The 15,253-nt window shown below is 56.4% G+C and overlaps 1 protein-coding gene across 1 annotated transcript in view; it reads right to left on the bottom strand.

The window, feature by feature from the left end:
* Nucleotides 1-13,680, bottom strand: part of PCDH19 (protocadherin 19) — a 58,401-nt gene extending 44,721 nt beyond the window's left edge. The window contains exons 1-2 of the mRNA XM_021528487.4: nt 11,513-13,680; nt 8,187-8,514 (exon numbers count right to left, since the gene is read on the bottom strand). Of these exons, the coding sequence (XP_021384162.3) occupies nt 8,187-8,514; nt 11,513-13,653 (2,469 nt within the window). The 5' untranslated portion in view covers nt 13,654-13,680. The remainder of the gene's footprint in view (nt 1-8,186; nt 8,515-11,512) is intronic.
* Between the last annotated feature and the right edge of the window lie 1,573 nt (nt 13,681-15,253).

Below are 15,253 nucleotides of genomic sequence, written 5' to 3'. Positions count from 1 at the left end.
AATAAGACCATCCTGTATTTTAATTAACAGAAAATGACTGGAACTCAACTACAGCCTCTACTGGGAACAATATCTAACAATTTATTTGAAGCAAGGCCATGCCAGCCCCTCAAGCAGCCTGGCAGGAGAGGGGGAGTGGGCAGGGCTGGGGGTCCCACCCATCTGAGCCCTCACACAAGAGCAGGAGCTGCTGCCAGAGCAGGAAAAAGGTCAGGAGAAAGGTGCCAGGAGAGAGGGAGGAGAGAGGGCTGCCAGGAGAGAGGAGGGGAGAGGGTTCCCAGGAGAGATAGAGGGCAGAGGGTTCCCAGGAGAGATGGAGGGGAGAGGGCTGCCAGGAGAGAGGAAGGGGACATGGTTCCCAGGAGGGATAGAGAGCAGAGGGTTCCCAGGAGAGATGGAGGGGAGAGGGCTGCCAGGAGAGAGGAAGGGGACATGGTTCCCAGGAGGGATGCCCGGCTCATCCCTGGGCAGCCTGCAGCAAAGCCTGGGGATGGAAGCAGGCAGGGCACAATGGCTCTGCCCTTGCTGGCTGCTGGGAATTTAGGAAAGATCTCGGCAGGGCACAGTCAGTGAGGGCAGCAGCCCAAGGACCTGGAAGGGCACCTGGCTGAGGAGCTTCTCTGGCTCAAAGCCCTCAGGAGGGACTTGAGGAAATGGCAGCTGGAAAATACAGCTCTTCCACCCAGCCGAGCAGATGCACACAAGGTTATTCAAAGGCTACTGCACTTGGCCTTAGTGATGCCTCTGCTGTATGTAAAGGAAATGAGAGGGAGAGACCACAGAGTTCAAATCACTCGATTCAACACAGATTCACTGGGATGCTGCTGTAAGAAAGCCCATAAAGTATCATGCAAGACGATCCTTTTGATGAAATTTTAAAAAATCTTACTAGAGATCTTTCCCAATTTAAGAGAAGATTCTTATCTGCCATGTAAATATAATTGCAAAAGCTTTTTTTATAGACTTCACAAGTTATACATTAGAAATATGCATCAGAAATTCAAATTTCCCAAGAGGAAATATTTAAGGAACCTACCAACCCAAACCATTCTATGATTCTATGAAAACAAGAGAAGCCTCTCCACTTCCAGTAAAAGTGAACCATAAAACCCAAAGCAGTAGCATAAAAACAAATGAGATGTATCTGATTATATGACATATTATATACTCACATAATTAGGTGCAATATGTAATAATTCTATACACACTTTTTGTATGCATAAGGATAGAAGTGTGAACATGGCAGTGTTAGGTTACTGTTTCAACCTGATGATCTTAAATCTCCAAGCTGAATGATCCTGTGATCCTATGCAGGATATCACAAACACAAGATACAATGTACAGTATGTAATATGTAACAGTATGATCATATCAGGTCTGGCTGTTAAATACAAGCAGCTACTGCCACACCAGCCCTAATCCTCCATGGACCCTTGGAGCAAACCCCTTTGCTCCCTCCCAACCAGGACCCTACCACAGGCTAGAAAACCCTTGGAAAGCCCCAAGAGCTGGCAGGATGGGGTGAAATCAGCAATACAAAACATGTTCTTTACTGGGGAATTTGGCAATGCTCAGCTCTTAGTTGAACTCAATCTTAGCTGCCTTTTCCAACCAAAGTGATTTGATGATCTTAGGAAAAGCCAAGGAGTGTTGAACCAAGGGCTCGCCTAAAGCCCAGGGAGCGTGGCACAGTGAAACACAAATGGGAGCTGCTGTATTTATCCCTGTTGCAAGGTATTCAAGAGAATTTCTCCGTACAACAGCTTGGAGCGATTACATTAAGAGATGTATAATTTGGTTAGGCTGACCTCAGAATGGAATAAAGAGCTGCTGATTTCCATAATGCCAGCCTCTGACACTCAGAGAGGTCAGGGAACCTGCAGCAATACACAAAACACTCTGGGAGCAGTTCTGGGAGAGATGTGGGGTTTGGAGGCAGCAGGGACAGCAGCCTGGTTTGGGGAGGTTTGGGGCTCCCATGCCACCAGCCCTGTCCCTGGCAATGCAGAGCAGTGCTGGGGCCCAGGAGCCGTCCCCAGGGAGGGGATCAGCCCAGAGCTGGGAGCATCACTGCTGCCTGGGGCTCCTGCAGGGCAGAGGCTGGGCTGGCTCCCGGGCAGGGCTGCCCAGGCTCGGCAGGGCACGAGGGACGTGCACGGCGCATCGCGGCGCAGGCACGAAAAAGTGCTGAGTTACAGTGACCTCCCAAGGAGAAAACCAGACTGGCAGTGCTGCCTGCGAAGGCAGCCTTCCCACGAGTGGAACATCACCTCTGATCACGCTGCAACTCTTACCGCTCCTGAAAATAAGCCTCATTCCATCAGCCCGGCCTGTCTCAACACTGAGAACTTTCCCCGGGTTGGAAATCATCTCCTTTTCCCCCTTTTTCCCTGCTCTATACACAGCATTACTCAGAAGCAAGCCAAATCCCTTCCAATTATATATCATGACGTTTCCCCAGCGCCGCACTAAAGCGAGGCCCTTCACTTCTAAATGGCATGGTTTATAACAAATTGTCTGTTATACCAGACAGAAACTGATTTCCTCAAACCCAGCATATTAAAGTGAGTACATTCATTCTGGTTGTAACACACAAAATGTGATTATAACAGACACTTTGGGGGCTTTTTAAGGCTAGCAGAGAAGAGGAGGATAAGCTGGAGGGGAAGAAAGAATTGACAAGTAGAGAAATGACAGAGAAAGAGAAACAGCCACGCTGATTTCATTTCTTACAAAACAAAAATCTTTGTGTGTTGTAGAAATGTGCTTTAGTTAACACCGCCAGATAGCCAGAGCAAAAGCTGCCGGTGCTGCCTGAAATGAAAATTGCTCTATTGTGCTTAGAAAACCATTTCCCACAGCGAGGAGAACGCTTTCCAGGTAGTACAAAGCAGATCTGAAACCAATGGGGCCTTATCCTGCAACTGCTGCTCCCTCAAATAATCCCCACAGCCACGAGGAGCCCCAGCTAAATCAGTGTGAGTGAGGATTATGTGGGAGTGTATCAAGGTTGGGGGATTAGACCAGGATTATCACTAAAACCAGTAATTCCCCATCTTACTGATGGTGGCCATCAGCTCAGGAGGCTGTGGATGGCCACGGCTCGGGGAGCTGTTGGGTGTGTGGCTCCTGTTGGACCAGAGGCTGCTCCTCCTTGACCTTCTCCTCCTCCAGTGGTCCAACCAGAGCAGGGCCACGCCTGATCCACACTCTGCTCTAATTCTTAAGATTTTCTAAAACCTTCTGAGTTTACATTCTGTTAGAAAACTTTCCCACACAATTTCTATAAACAACAAATTGTTTTGCATTCCTTTATGGGGGTGGAGAAACTTGATGTACTGGTGGTTTGTCCAATGTCTTTGGAGAGGTGGCCCATTCACTCTCCAATCCACTGTCACCTTTGGAAAAGTATAAAAGTTGGAGTCAGTTCTTCTTTACCTTGCAAATAGCAGTGGCTCATGTTGTGCTTTCACGTGTCCTATAGCCACACTGCTCCCACTTCCAGCTCTGCCTCCACGGAGCCATCCCAGACCCCAGAGCACCAGCCAGGAACTTGGGAACCCAGCACATCCCTCTGCCTGCCCTGGCTGCCTCCACACCCTGAGGGGGCACAAAGTCAAAAACCCTTGGCACAAAGTCACAAACACCTGTGGCTTCCATTTTAGCCTGTGGAAAAAGCTGCCAACTCTGTATGAGGAATTACAAACCAGAAGGGTTTGAGCAGTGTGGTAGTTGAGTTAACACAGGGTGAAAAAGTAGAATTTTGGGGTTTTTAGAATCGGGTTCAAGGGGTACAAAATGAAAGGATTTTGGCATGTCCTGGCCTTCTTCTCCTCCTTCTTGCCCTCCATGCCTTGCTGTGCTGGTGACACTTTTCTGTTGGTTTAAGGCACAGACACACTGTCCAGCATAGATGACAGATATTGGCAAGTTATTGTAAATATAGTACATGTAGTTTTTGGTATCAAATGGTAACACCAGCCCAACGAGGTGGGACTCTGCTGCAGGCTGACCTGCTGGACAGACCCAGCTCCTTGAGGAAGCATCTTATAGGTAAGAGAAAATAAACGACCTTGAGAAGCCTGCCCATTCCCACTCCTTCTTTGGCTGTGGGGCTGGGAGAAAAAGACTTTTTACAATCTTGGGGTCATCTCGACCTGCAGACCCCCGAGAAAGAACCTCCCTGCCAGCTCCACCCTGGATCAGCAGCCTCCCAAAGGGGCTTTCTGCTCCCAGGTCACTCCTCTTGGCCTCTGCCATGCCAGGTCCTGCCACCGTGGTGGCCCCGGGGAGCCCTGGGGACAGAGCGAGCTGCTGTCCCCCGTGTTCCCCATCCTGGAGCAGCAAAGGAACACCATCCCCCCAAGCAGTGCAAATCTGGGCTGTAGAACTGCCTCTGGAACACAGACACAGCCATCACACACGTGCTGTTTACTCTTTAAACCAACAGGTCAAAATGCAGGCATGTAAGTGCTACCCAAGGGTGGCTGCTCCACATGCAAGTCATGTCCCCTGGATCCTAAAAGGCTCAGCATTCAGACCAATTTCCACACCACCCCAATGCCACACGCATTTTTATCAAGGAAGCCGCCTAATGGCTCCTATTAATTTTGATTTTTAATCTCCTGGTACAACTCCCGGCAATATACATGCAAAACCTGACAACAAGGCCTTTTGGTTTCAAAGCTGACTTCTCCTCCAGCTCAAGGAAGATAAAAAAGAGCTCTCAGCAGCAGCAAAGCCTCAGAGCAGCACTGCCCTTGCATCTCCAACGTGTCCCACTCTCCCTGCTGCAAAAACAAGTCCAAACACTAACGGGGGCCAAGGCTCCTGGTGTCAGCCACGATCACCAGAGCTGCTCACAAACACTTCTTGCCATCGTGCTGCAGCCACAGGGATGCTGAGAGGCTGTGGGCAGGCATCCCTGCGTGGGACCCTGATTCCCAGCAGGGCAGAGCACCCCAGGATATCCCCCTCTGCCTCCCCACGCTCTCCTGGCAGCCCTACCCTGGAACAAACAGAGCCAACAGCCAAGCCCAGCCCCACCCAAAGGGAAAAGTTGTATAAGGCTGGTCTCAAACTTATTTTGCATCCTTGGAGCGGGGTTGCAGCCCCTCAGACACCAGTCTTTAATCCTTTCCGGATCACCAGGGAAAGATGAGAAGCACCAACAAACCCAATTATTCTCAGCCCCGAGACCTGCCACTGCACTAGAAGAAACATTTCCTGAAGCTCCACAAACAAGCCATCCTTGGGGACTTTTATTTCATGGCTCCTGACTGTTAAAATAAATGAGGCTCACGTTAAAGAGCAGCTACATCACAAACCCACCGCTGCTGGGGCAGCACGTGTCTGCAGATGCAATAGCTTACCCTCAGCCACAACCACCATATGCCAAGTGACACTGCCAGAGACACATTTACCTCGTATTTTATCTGTTATCAAGCCATGCTTTGCCTTCCCATCAGGAAAAGTCACTCCTAGGTGGAGCAGCAATGATATCTCCCCGATGCTGACACCTCATAAAGCCTCCCCGGGGACACACGGCGGCTTCATCACTGGAAGCGACCCAAACCAGCCCAGACAAAGTGGGAGCACTGCAGGGAGAGCTCTGCCTCTGTAAGCTCTGGGCAGGGACTGTTTATTGAGTGCTCAGCACCGGGGTGTGCCACCAGCACCCTGCACAGCCACAGCGGCACGGACACGCACGGCTCGGGCTGCCACGTCCTCCAGGGGCACAGCTGCTGTGCCACCCCCGTGCCAGGACAGGGCTGCTGCTCCAGCACCAGTGAACCACCTCACTGCCAGCGTCACCGGGATTTTTAGAAGCCAACAGAACCCACACCACCAGCAAGATAGCTTCGCCTGCAACAGCTGGAAGCATAACGCTGGGATTCTGCCAAAAAGCATCGACACTCCCGCCCTAAAGCAAACTTCCAAACAGCTTCCCGTTGGGATTTCTCCACCCCACAGCCTGATCCTGCCCTTTTGCCCAGAAGCACCTCCAGAGAGGGCACAGACCCTGCCAGGAGGGGTTTGTCTCTCACGAGAGCCGCCGTGCCGTGGCAGGAGTGGCGAGCTGCCTGCTGCCCTCGGCCAGCTCCTGGGGCTCTGCTCCACTGACACTCTGCCCACTCACTGCAACACACAAACTTCTTTCTCCAGGCAAGCTAGCAGCTCTTCACAGTGCATCTCACCTGCACAAGTGATGGGAAATGGGGCACACTCCATGAGATCCCAGCCCAGGAGCTGTATCACAGAGAAGCACAGGCAGCACTGCCTTCTGTATGCAGCTGCCTGGTAACTTTATCAGCTGAGTTATGACGCTCCTGATGCTCCTTCCATCCTCCCTGGCACCTGAGACCTCCCACTGCCAGCATGCACTTCTGGATAATGGCAGCGTGTGGTGGATTTTGTCACTGGTGGCAGTGAATCACAGGCTGACAGGCTGCTCCACTGCTCCAGTGCCCACAGCAAGGCAGCAGCCAGAGATGCCCTCCAGAATCCTCTCCAGAAGACACTGCTCCAGGAAGACAAGAATGCCACAGCATGCCGACAGCAGTGTCCCTGGGGTGGGCCAACACCGGTGCACGAGCTCTCGGAGCTGGTTCTGCCTCGGTGGAAGTCAAACACCAGGGCTCAGTGAGTGTTCTGCCAATACAACCACAGCAGGACCAGGCCCCCGGCACCAGCCCTCTCCAGCAGCCCTGCAGAGAGCCAGGCTCAGCTCTCTGCAGCTCCAGGATGAATCTGAAGCAGCTCCACTGCCTTCAGCAGCAGCATTTTGCATTTACACCAGCACACTGAACACAAAACAGAGTGAGCCATAAATATTTCAGCTGCTTTTTCAGCTTTGTTATTCTGTTCAAAGCAGGAAACATGACAAACCTTTGATTGTTTTGCTTAAAACCAAACAATAATTCAAAGAGAGACAAACAAGCAAAGTTAAATGATGCCTGTGATGTACAGGAAAGCCGAAGAATTAGAAGAAACTGATGAGGATGGCGTGGATCAGAGCGGCCCCTTTCCCTGCCTTCGGCAGGTACCACACATCCCTCCCATGCCAGCCAGGGCCCTGCACAGTGCCAGGGGTGCAGGTGGTGACAATGGGGCATCCTGCACGGTCTGCACAGCCAGCTGCCTGCAGAGGAGCAGCCACCAGCACGGCTTCCAACAGCCTTTTAGAAAAACTTCTGTGAAGGCAAGTGTCTCCTCCCCTGAGCATCGCCACACTCAGAATCCTCCTGCCAAGCAGCCACCTCCAGCCTCCCAGCCACGTGCAGACAGCCTGGCCTGGCCATCCCCACCTGGGCACTTCTGAGCCTCTCTGCAGTGTCTGGGGACCAAACATCCACCCATTGCCACACATCAGGGCTGCTCCGGACCCACAGGTGAGTGCTGGCTGCTGCCCCCTGCCCATCCTGCATCACTGCCTCCCCCTGCGGTGCCCAGCACACAGAAACCATCAGTGTGCTCTGCCCAGCACACAGAAATCACAGAGTGTGCTCTGCCCAGCACACAGAAACCATCAGTGTGCTCTGCCCAGCACACAGAAATCACAGAGTGTGCTCTGCCCAGCACACAGAAACCATCAGTGTGCTCTGCCCAGCACACACAAGCCACCAAAACCCTCCCTGCCCAGCACACAGAGGCATCAATGCCCTGTGCCCAGCACAAGAACCAGCACTCCCCTGTGCCCAGCACATGAACCAGCAGTGCCCTGTGCCCAGCACACAGAAACCAGCAGTGCCCTGTGCCCAGCACATGAACCAGCAGTCCCCCTGTGCCCAGCACAAGAACCATCAGTCCCCCTGTGCCCAGCACATGAACCAGCAGTCCCCCTGTGCCCAGCACACAGAAGCATCAATGCCCTGTGCCCAGCACATGAACCAGCAGTCCCCCTGTGCCCAGCACAAGAACCATCAGTCCCACTGTGCCCAGCACATGAACCAGCAGTCCCCCTGTGCCCAGCACATGAACCAGCAGTCCCCCTGTGCCCAGCACAAGAACCATCAGTCCCCCTGTGCCCAGCACAAGAACCAGCAGTCCCCCTGTGCCCAGCACATGAACCAGCAGTCCCCCTGTGCCCAGCTCCCCGTCCTGGCGGCGCTGGCACCGCAGAGCCGCCGCAGCAGCTCGGCAGAACCCGCAGCTGCCAGCCGGGCACGGCGCTGCCCGGCGCTCACCTCCGGCAGCGGCATGCCGTTGATGATGAGGTCGGGCTGCTGGGGGCTCTGCCCCGTGAAGGTGTGGTGGTAGATGTGGTTGGAGCCCGCGTTCCTGCTGTTCTGGCTCTCCACGTTGAGGAAGGTGCTCTCGGAGCGGCGGCAGCCCAGCGGCAGCGTCTGCTGGTGGTAGTCGAAGTAGTTGAGGGAGGAGGTGAGAGAGGAGCAGCTCACAACGTTCATTTTATCCGTCTCCTCCACGTCCCGCGGTACCAGGCGGATGTCGTTCTTGCTGATCTTCTTCTTCTTGCTCGATTTCTTCTGATGCCCGTAGGAGTACTCGGCGATTCTGGGGGACAGAGGGAAAATGAGAAGCTGAGAGCATCCCCAACCCTGCCCCGCTACGTTCCCGTGCAGAACCCAGAGGGCCTGGCCCCCGTCTCCATGTGGGCTTCTGAGTCATGCACGTTACGTCATGTTTGGGTCTGGTGGCACACACGTCTTTAGCTTATTTTCATACGTATAACGTTTTCAGGTCAAACATGTAAAAAAAATGGGAAGGAAGAATGCTTCTGGTTTGATCTAGTGTATGTAATTGCTGATATTTAGTTACTAGAAGTAAAGTCCAGCCTGCAGAAGAGAAAAATGGAGATGTTAAAATCCATGAACTGAAAAGGGTACCTGCATTCATTTCCATGCATAATAAGGATTTTAAAAGCGATTTAATTTGGTCCCCATAATGAAAACTCAAAACGAATAGCAGATTTTTTCCCCCAGTTTGTTTTCCATAGCAGTAAATAAAGCAGACCCAGAAGCAGTCCTAGCTGGCAAGCTCAATTCTCTCACACTCCAAAGGCTGTTTGTTTATTAATGCTTTATCTAAATTGCTGGTGTTTTGACTGTCTCCTGATCATACCTGATCTTTTCTCCAACTAAATTCCATTCCTGCCTCACACTGACATGCATATCCCCTTCTGCTGGGAAATGCTTTCACCTTCTCAAACAGAGAACAACAACCGTGTGTTTTGTAAAGAAAAATGATCCTTTTTGACCTTTTTATTTTACTGCAAGCTTGTTTTTCTCTGCCTTTCCTTCCCACCTGCCAAAAGAATCAACTGACGAAGTGCCTTGTTTGCCTTCTGCAAAACACCAGAGGAAAAAAGTTACTGCAAAACACCACCCAAGCAAATAATGACAAATTATCTGCACCTTGCATTAGCTGGGTCTGCTCAGCTCACAGTGACTGTGGCTCATCTTCCCACAGTGAGCATCACAACAGTCCCTGCCATGAATTTGTACATGCACAGCACTGGGCAACTTGGTATTTCCTAGGGAAGCACATCAAATGCTATGCACAGTCAGAAATGCACATTTGAAAGTCAGGATTTTGCTCCTCTTCTTGTTACGATAACAGCATTGAAAAAAAAAAAAAATCCAATAGCTGCAACAGAAACAACGGGATGAATAGATAATTCCGTTTATCTGGAAAGGCAAATCTTGGACAAATATTCTTGTTCCAGGAAGCTAATTGCCTGAGCATGAAAATGCCACTAAGTCGAACAGCTCTCATATGTGCCTCATAAATTAACACGTCACTTGAAGAGTCTCCAGCAGCTCTTGTGAAGAATCTCTGACACAAGGCACTGCAAAGCCTGGAGGCGTGGGGAGAGGTGCCCCACGATCTGAGCCTGCCTGGTGCTCCCCCAGCTCTGCAGCTGCCTCCTGCTCAGACACACACTGATAAAGCCCCAGCACCCCCTGAGCGCACAAATAAATCACAGGAAGGCAGGGGTTTCTGTTGTGCCAACAATCTATATGCTGCTGACTCGTCTAACAATGCTTGATGAAGCTTTAATTGTTTTGTTTACCTAAATGTTTAAGTTTGGCAATGCGAGAGCCCAATTATTTCCCCGCGGGCATTCATTTTTCTGTCCTTTCTCTATTGACCAATTATTTAATTAAACCGCACTTCATTAATCCCTAAGCCGTCACAGTAAACCCAGGGTTTATACGTATGTGGGTAGCTGTTAGGGGCACCACCACAACATGATTTTTATCCATTCAGGTCCTATCCCCTTTTAATGGGCCGAGCTGGCAAGAAATCTGCTCTGTGAGCTTTCACTTGGAGCTAGACATCCCATAATACAGCACAGACCGACCTTTATTTGCAGATGATTTTTCCCCCATCGAGCAAAAAGGCTTATATACGCACTTTACGCTGTGAAAACGGGGTACAATGCCCCGACTCTCCGGCATTATTTCTGCGTAAATAAAACTTTAAAGACCGCACATCCCCCCGCGCCGCCGAATTGCCGGGGGCGAGCGTGCGTTTCCAAGGTAGAGCAAAATTAATTTCCATCCCTCCTCTCTGAAACGACTCGGTGCCGAAGGAATGGAGAAGTCATGGCTATTTCACTAGTAACAGGATTAAACCATTTATGAGGCATTGCAGCTGCTCTTTTATGGCATCTGATTGATATTCATGTGTGGTTAGCATTTGTCTCCTAACTTGTGTAACACAGAGAATAGTAAAAGAGAGACAATAATCGCCAGGCTGTTACATATTCAGGGGACTGGATTTCCCCGATCAGCCTTTCAGCGGCTCCAGGCTGCCCTCCCCTCCGGCATTTCGGAGCACTCACTCGCCCAGCCAGGGCAAAACGGGAGAGAGCAGCAAAAACCCCCGGCCCCATCCCCGCCCGCTCCGGAGCCGGCCCGGGGCTCTCCGCCGCCGCTCGCCCCGGCTCCCCGCCGCTCGCCCCGGCTCTCCGCCGCTCGCCCCGGCTCTCCGCCGCTCGCCCCGGCCCTCCGCCGCTCGCCCCGGGCTCGGGGGCCGTGGCGAGGAGCCGCAGCGGGCACACAATAGCTCCTTTGAGCGGCCAGCGCGGCTCGGCTCGGCGATGCCACCGCGCCGGCTGCCGCGGGGATGCTGCGGTGGCCGGGGGGCTCTCCCCGCTCGCCCCGGGCTCTCCCCGCTCGCCCCGGGCTCTCCCCGCTCGCCAGCCCGCGGAGCTGCGCTGGGCACGGGGGGCTGCCCTGGGCAACCAGCCGTGCCCCTGGAAAGCCGTCCTCCCTCCCCGCTCGGTGCGAAGGAGCACGGAGGATCGGGGATGCTGCAACAGATTGCCGAGCCGCACAATTAAGTCGATTCGTTACTCCGCTCTCCTCGCAGGGAACGATTTCTTAAAGCTTTGCAAGAAATTTTCTTCCAGGGAACCTCAGGTTTGTTCCTGAGGCAAATCCACCCCTCCTCACCACCCCAAGTATCCGGCAGCAAATGCAAAAGTAACCGCGATGGCAAAAATCAAAGCAGACCCGCAGGTGCACGTAAACAAAGGTATCTTTACCTGCAGTTGTAGGTCCTGATTTCCTTGTTATCCCTTTTGCACTTGACTGCCACAAAGATCATGGTGACAAAAAGAATGGCTGCAATAGACCCCAGGGCAATAATGAAAATCAAGGAGAGGTTAACAGATCCTATGGACTCCTGGGCATCCAGGGCTGGAGACAGGTATATCAAAATCAAGGCAGAAGCCGAGAGAGATGTTTTCCCATGGTCATGAGCCACCACGATGAGCTCGTAGGCTGTTTTGGCATTCTCCCCAAAGGCTCTGGTGGTCCTTATCTCTCCATTGACCTGGTCGATCTCAAAAAATCCTCTGTCTCCTTCCACCATTTCGTAGGAAAGTCTGCCATTTTCACCCTCATCATAGTCATCTGCCTTGACCACCGTCACCAAGTAGCCAACCCCCGCGTTCCTGGGGATGTACACCTCCGCCGTGCCATTGACCAGCGGCGGGGCCGTGATCACGGGCGTGTTGTCATTGACGTCCAGGACGATCACCCTGACGGTGGCATTGCTCTGCAGAGAGGGATTACCCCCATCTTTTGCCAAGACCTTGAACTCAAAGGCCTTGGTCTGTTCATGATTGAAGGACCTCAAAGCATAGATATCTCCAGAGTTGGGGTTGATGGAGACATAGGTGAAAACAGGCATATCCCTGACTTGGGAGGGCACGATCTGGTAGGACACGCTGCCATTGAGGCCCAGGTCAGGATCTCTGGCTGACACCGAGAGGAGGTAGGCCCCTGGGGTGTTGTTCTCCTGCACGATGACTTGGTAATAGGGCTTGGAGAAGTGGGGATGGTTGTCGTTCTCATCGGTGATCTTGACGGTGAAGGATTTGGTGGCCTGCAGGGAAGGGATGCCGTTATCCCTGGCCTGGATGGTGAGGTTGTACTGGTCCCTCTGCTCCCGGTCCAGCCGCCCATCCACCAGGATGGTGGAGAAGCTCTCGTACTCCTGCAGTCGGAAAGGCACGTTGCCCAGGAGCTTGCACTGCACGCGCCCGTTGGCCCCGGAGTCGCGGTCCGAGACGCGCACCAGGGCGATGACATACCCCGGCGGGGCGTTCTCGCTCACCTCCACCAGCTCGCTGTTGACAGAGAGCAGGTTGATGAGGGGCGGGTTGTCGTTGGCATCCTGCACGCTAATGGTCACTTTGCAATGGGCAGGGATGGAGTTAGGCCCCAAGTCCTTGGCCTGCACGTCCAGCTCGTAGACGTGGCCCTCCTCATAGTCGATGGCACCGCTCACCGTGATGAGGCCACTCTGGGGGTCGATTTGGAAGAGCTCCCGGGCCCTCTCAGAGACGTAGCTGTGGAAAGAGTAGAGGACCTGGCCGTTGGTGCCCTCGTCTGGGTCAGAGGCATTGAGGCGGATGACCGGCGTCCCCGGTGGGGCATTTTCAGGCACGCTGACGGTGTAGGCTGGCTCCTCAAAGAGCGGGTTGTTGTCATTGGAGTCGATGACGCGGATGCTCAGCTCCACTGTGCCAAAGTTGGGCGGGTCGCCGCCATCCAGCGCCGTGATCACGTAGCTGTAGTGGGACTGGGTCTCACGGTCCAGGCTCTTCTCCACCACCAGCTCAGCAAAACGGGACCCATCACCCCGTGTCTTGGTCTCCAGCCCAAAGAGGTCGTTGGGGGTGATCTCATAGCTCTGCACGCCGAAGCTGCCTGAGTCCGGGTCGTAGGCACTCTCCAGGGGCACCCGGGTGCCGGGGCTGGCCGTCTCCGAGATCTCCAGCTCGATCTGGTCCGTGGGGAAGCTGGGTGCATTGTCGTTCAGGTCCTTGATCTCCAGCTTGATCACGCAGATCTCCATGGAGCTGGACATCACCTCAAGCGAGATGACACACTTGGGGCTCTGTCGGCATAGCAGGTCCCTGTCGATCTTCTGCTTGGTCACCAGCAGCCCGGACCCGGGGCTGATGTCCACCAAGTGCGGGGCCGAGTTGGAGACCACCCGGAAGGCGGCGGGCTGCCGGGGGTCCAGCACGAAACCGGCGTCCCGGGCGTCCTTGGCGACGTTGGCGATCACCGTGCCGGCCCGCTGCTCCTCCTCCACCGAGTACTTGAGGTTGACGAGGGCCCCGGCGCCGGCCCACAGCAAGGCGGCCGCCAGCAGCGCCGGGAGAGCCCCCATGGCCGCGCCGCGCCCCGACGGCCGCCGGCCGCGCGCCTCAGGGGCCCGCCGCGCTCATGCGGGCAGCGCCCGCCGGGCTGCCCCGGCGGCGGCCGGCCGGCTGCGGGCACCGGAGCCGCGCTCCCCCGCGCACACGCCAACGCCGTCCGCTCAGGCGCTCCGTGCCGGCGGCGCCGCGGAAGGGCCGGGCATGGCGAGCGGGTGCGGGAGCAGAAGCGGGGCGCTGAGCGGAGCGGTAGCGGAGCCGAGCCGAGCGGAGCCGAGCGGAGCCGAGCCCGCTGCCGCCGGCGCTCGCTGCGGCGGCCGCACGCCACTGCCCGCAGTCCGGAGCGCCGGCGGGCGGCGCGGGGGCGGGCGGCGCGGGGGCGGGCGGCGCCCAGCCGCAGCCAATGGGCGCTCGGGGGCGGGACCGGCGCGCCGCGCCGCCGCCAATGGGAGCGCGCCGCCGGCCGGGGGCGGGGCCGGGGCGGGGCCGGCGGCGCGGACGGGAGCGGAGCGGAGCGGAGCGGGCACGGAGCGGAGCGGAGCCGCTGCCCGAGCCGGGAGCCCGTTGTCCCTTTTGTCCCTGCTGTCCCTGCTCCCCCGCCCCGCTGAGACCGTCCCGCTGCCCGGGAGCTGTGGATGCAGTGGTGGTTTGGCTCCGCGGCCGCGGTCACCGGCTATTACTTCTTTAGCGAGTGCGCACTGGGCGGTGGCGGATCTCCGCGGGCAGCGCGGGGACCGCCGGGTCCCGCGGAGCGCCCAAGCCCGTTCAGTGGAGACTGAAGCCTCTGGGGCAGGAGGACCCCGCCCGCTGGGCAGTGTTCCCGGGAGCCGGCGCGGGGCCCGGGACCGCCCAACGCCCCCGGGAGGCTCCAGCCCCGCAGCGCTCGCTGCACCGTGCTGATCCCTGGAGAAGCCACCGCGGTACCGTGTCCTGCTGACAATGAAATAAAGCGTTCCCGGTGCGTGTGCCCGTGCCTACCTCCCGCCTCCGCGCGTGCCGTCCGCAGGGTCCCGGGGGCTCTGGACAGGGAAGGTGACACCGGGAGGACCCCCGGCGGGTCGCGGCTCGGTTTCAGAGGGGCCGGTATCGGCAAAGCGCCCCGCAGCCCGCCGGTCGGCAGCGGTCAGGCGGCCTGGGGCGGGGTGGGGGGCAGCCGGGGCTCCGCTGCATCTGCCGCGGCACGAGTCCCATTAGGTGGCTGGCATCGGGAACAGACGCCAGGGCCGGGCTGCGCCCCGCCCGGCTCGGCCCGGCCCTGCCCCGCCCCGCCCGGCCCGGCCCGGCTCGGCCCGGCCCTGCTCCGCCCCGCCCGGCTCGGCCCGGCCCGGCCCGGCCCTGCCCCGCCTCGCCCGGCTCGGCCCGGCCCGGCCCGGCTCTGCCCTGCCTCGCCCGGCTCGGCCCGGCCCGGCCCGGCCCTGCTCCGCCCCGCCGGGCTCGGCCCGGCCCGGCCCGGCCCTGCTCCGCCCCGCCCGGCTCGGCCCGGCTCGGCCCGGCCCTGCTCCGCCCCGCCCGGCTCGGCCCGGCCCGGCCCGGCCCTGCTCCGCCCCGCCCGGCTCGGCCCGGCCGCGCCGTCGGGCCCCGCCGCGCCTTTCCAGGCACAAGGGCGCCATCTCG

The sequence above is a fragment of the Lonchura striata genome, chromosome 4A (genome assembly GCF_050655825.1).
Source record: "Lonchura striata isolate lonStrDom1 chromosome 4A, ASM5065582v1, whole genome shotgun sequence".
Classification (NCBI taxonomy): domain Eukaryota; kingdom Metazoa; phylum Chordata; class Aves; order Passeriformes; family Estrildidae; genus Lonchura; species Lonchura striata.
This window is presented reverse-complemented; position numbering and strand designations above follow the sequence as displayed.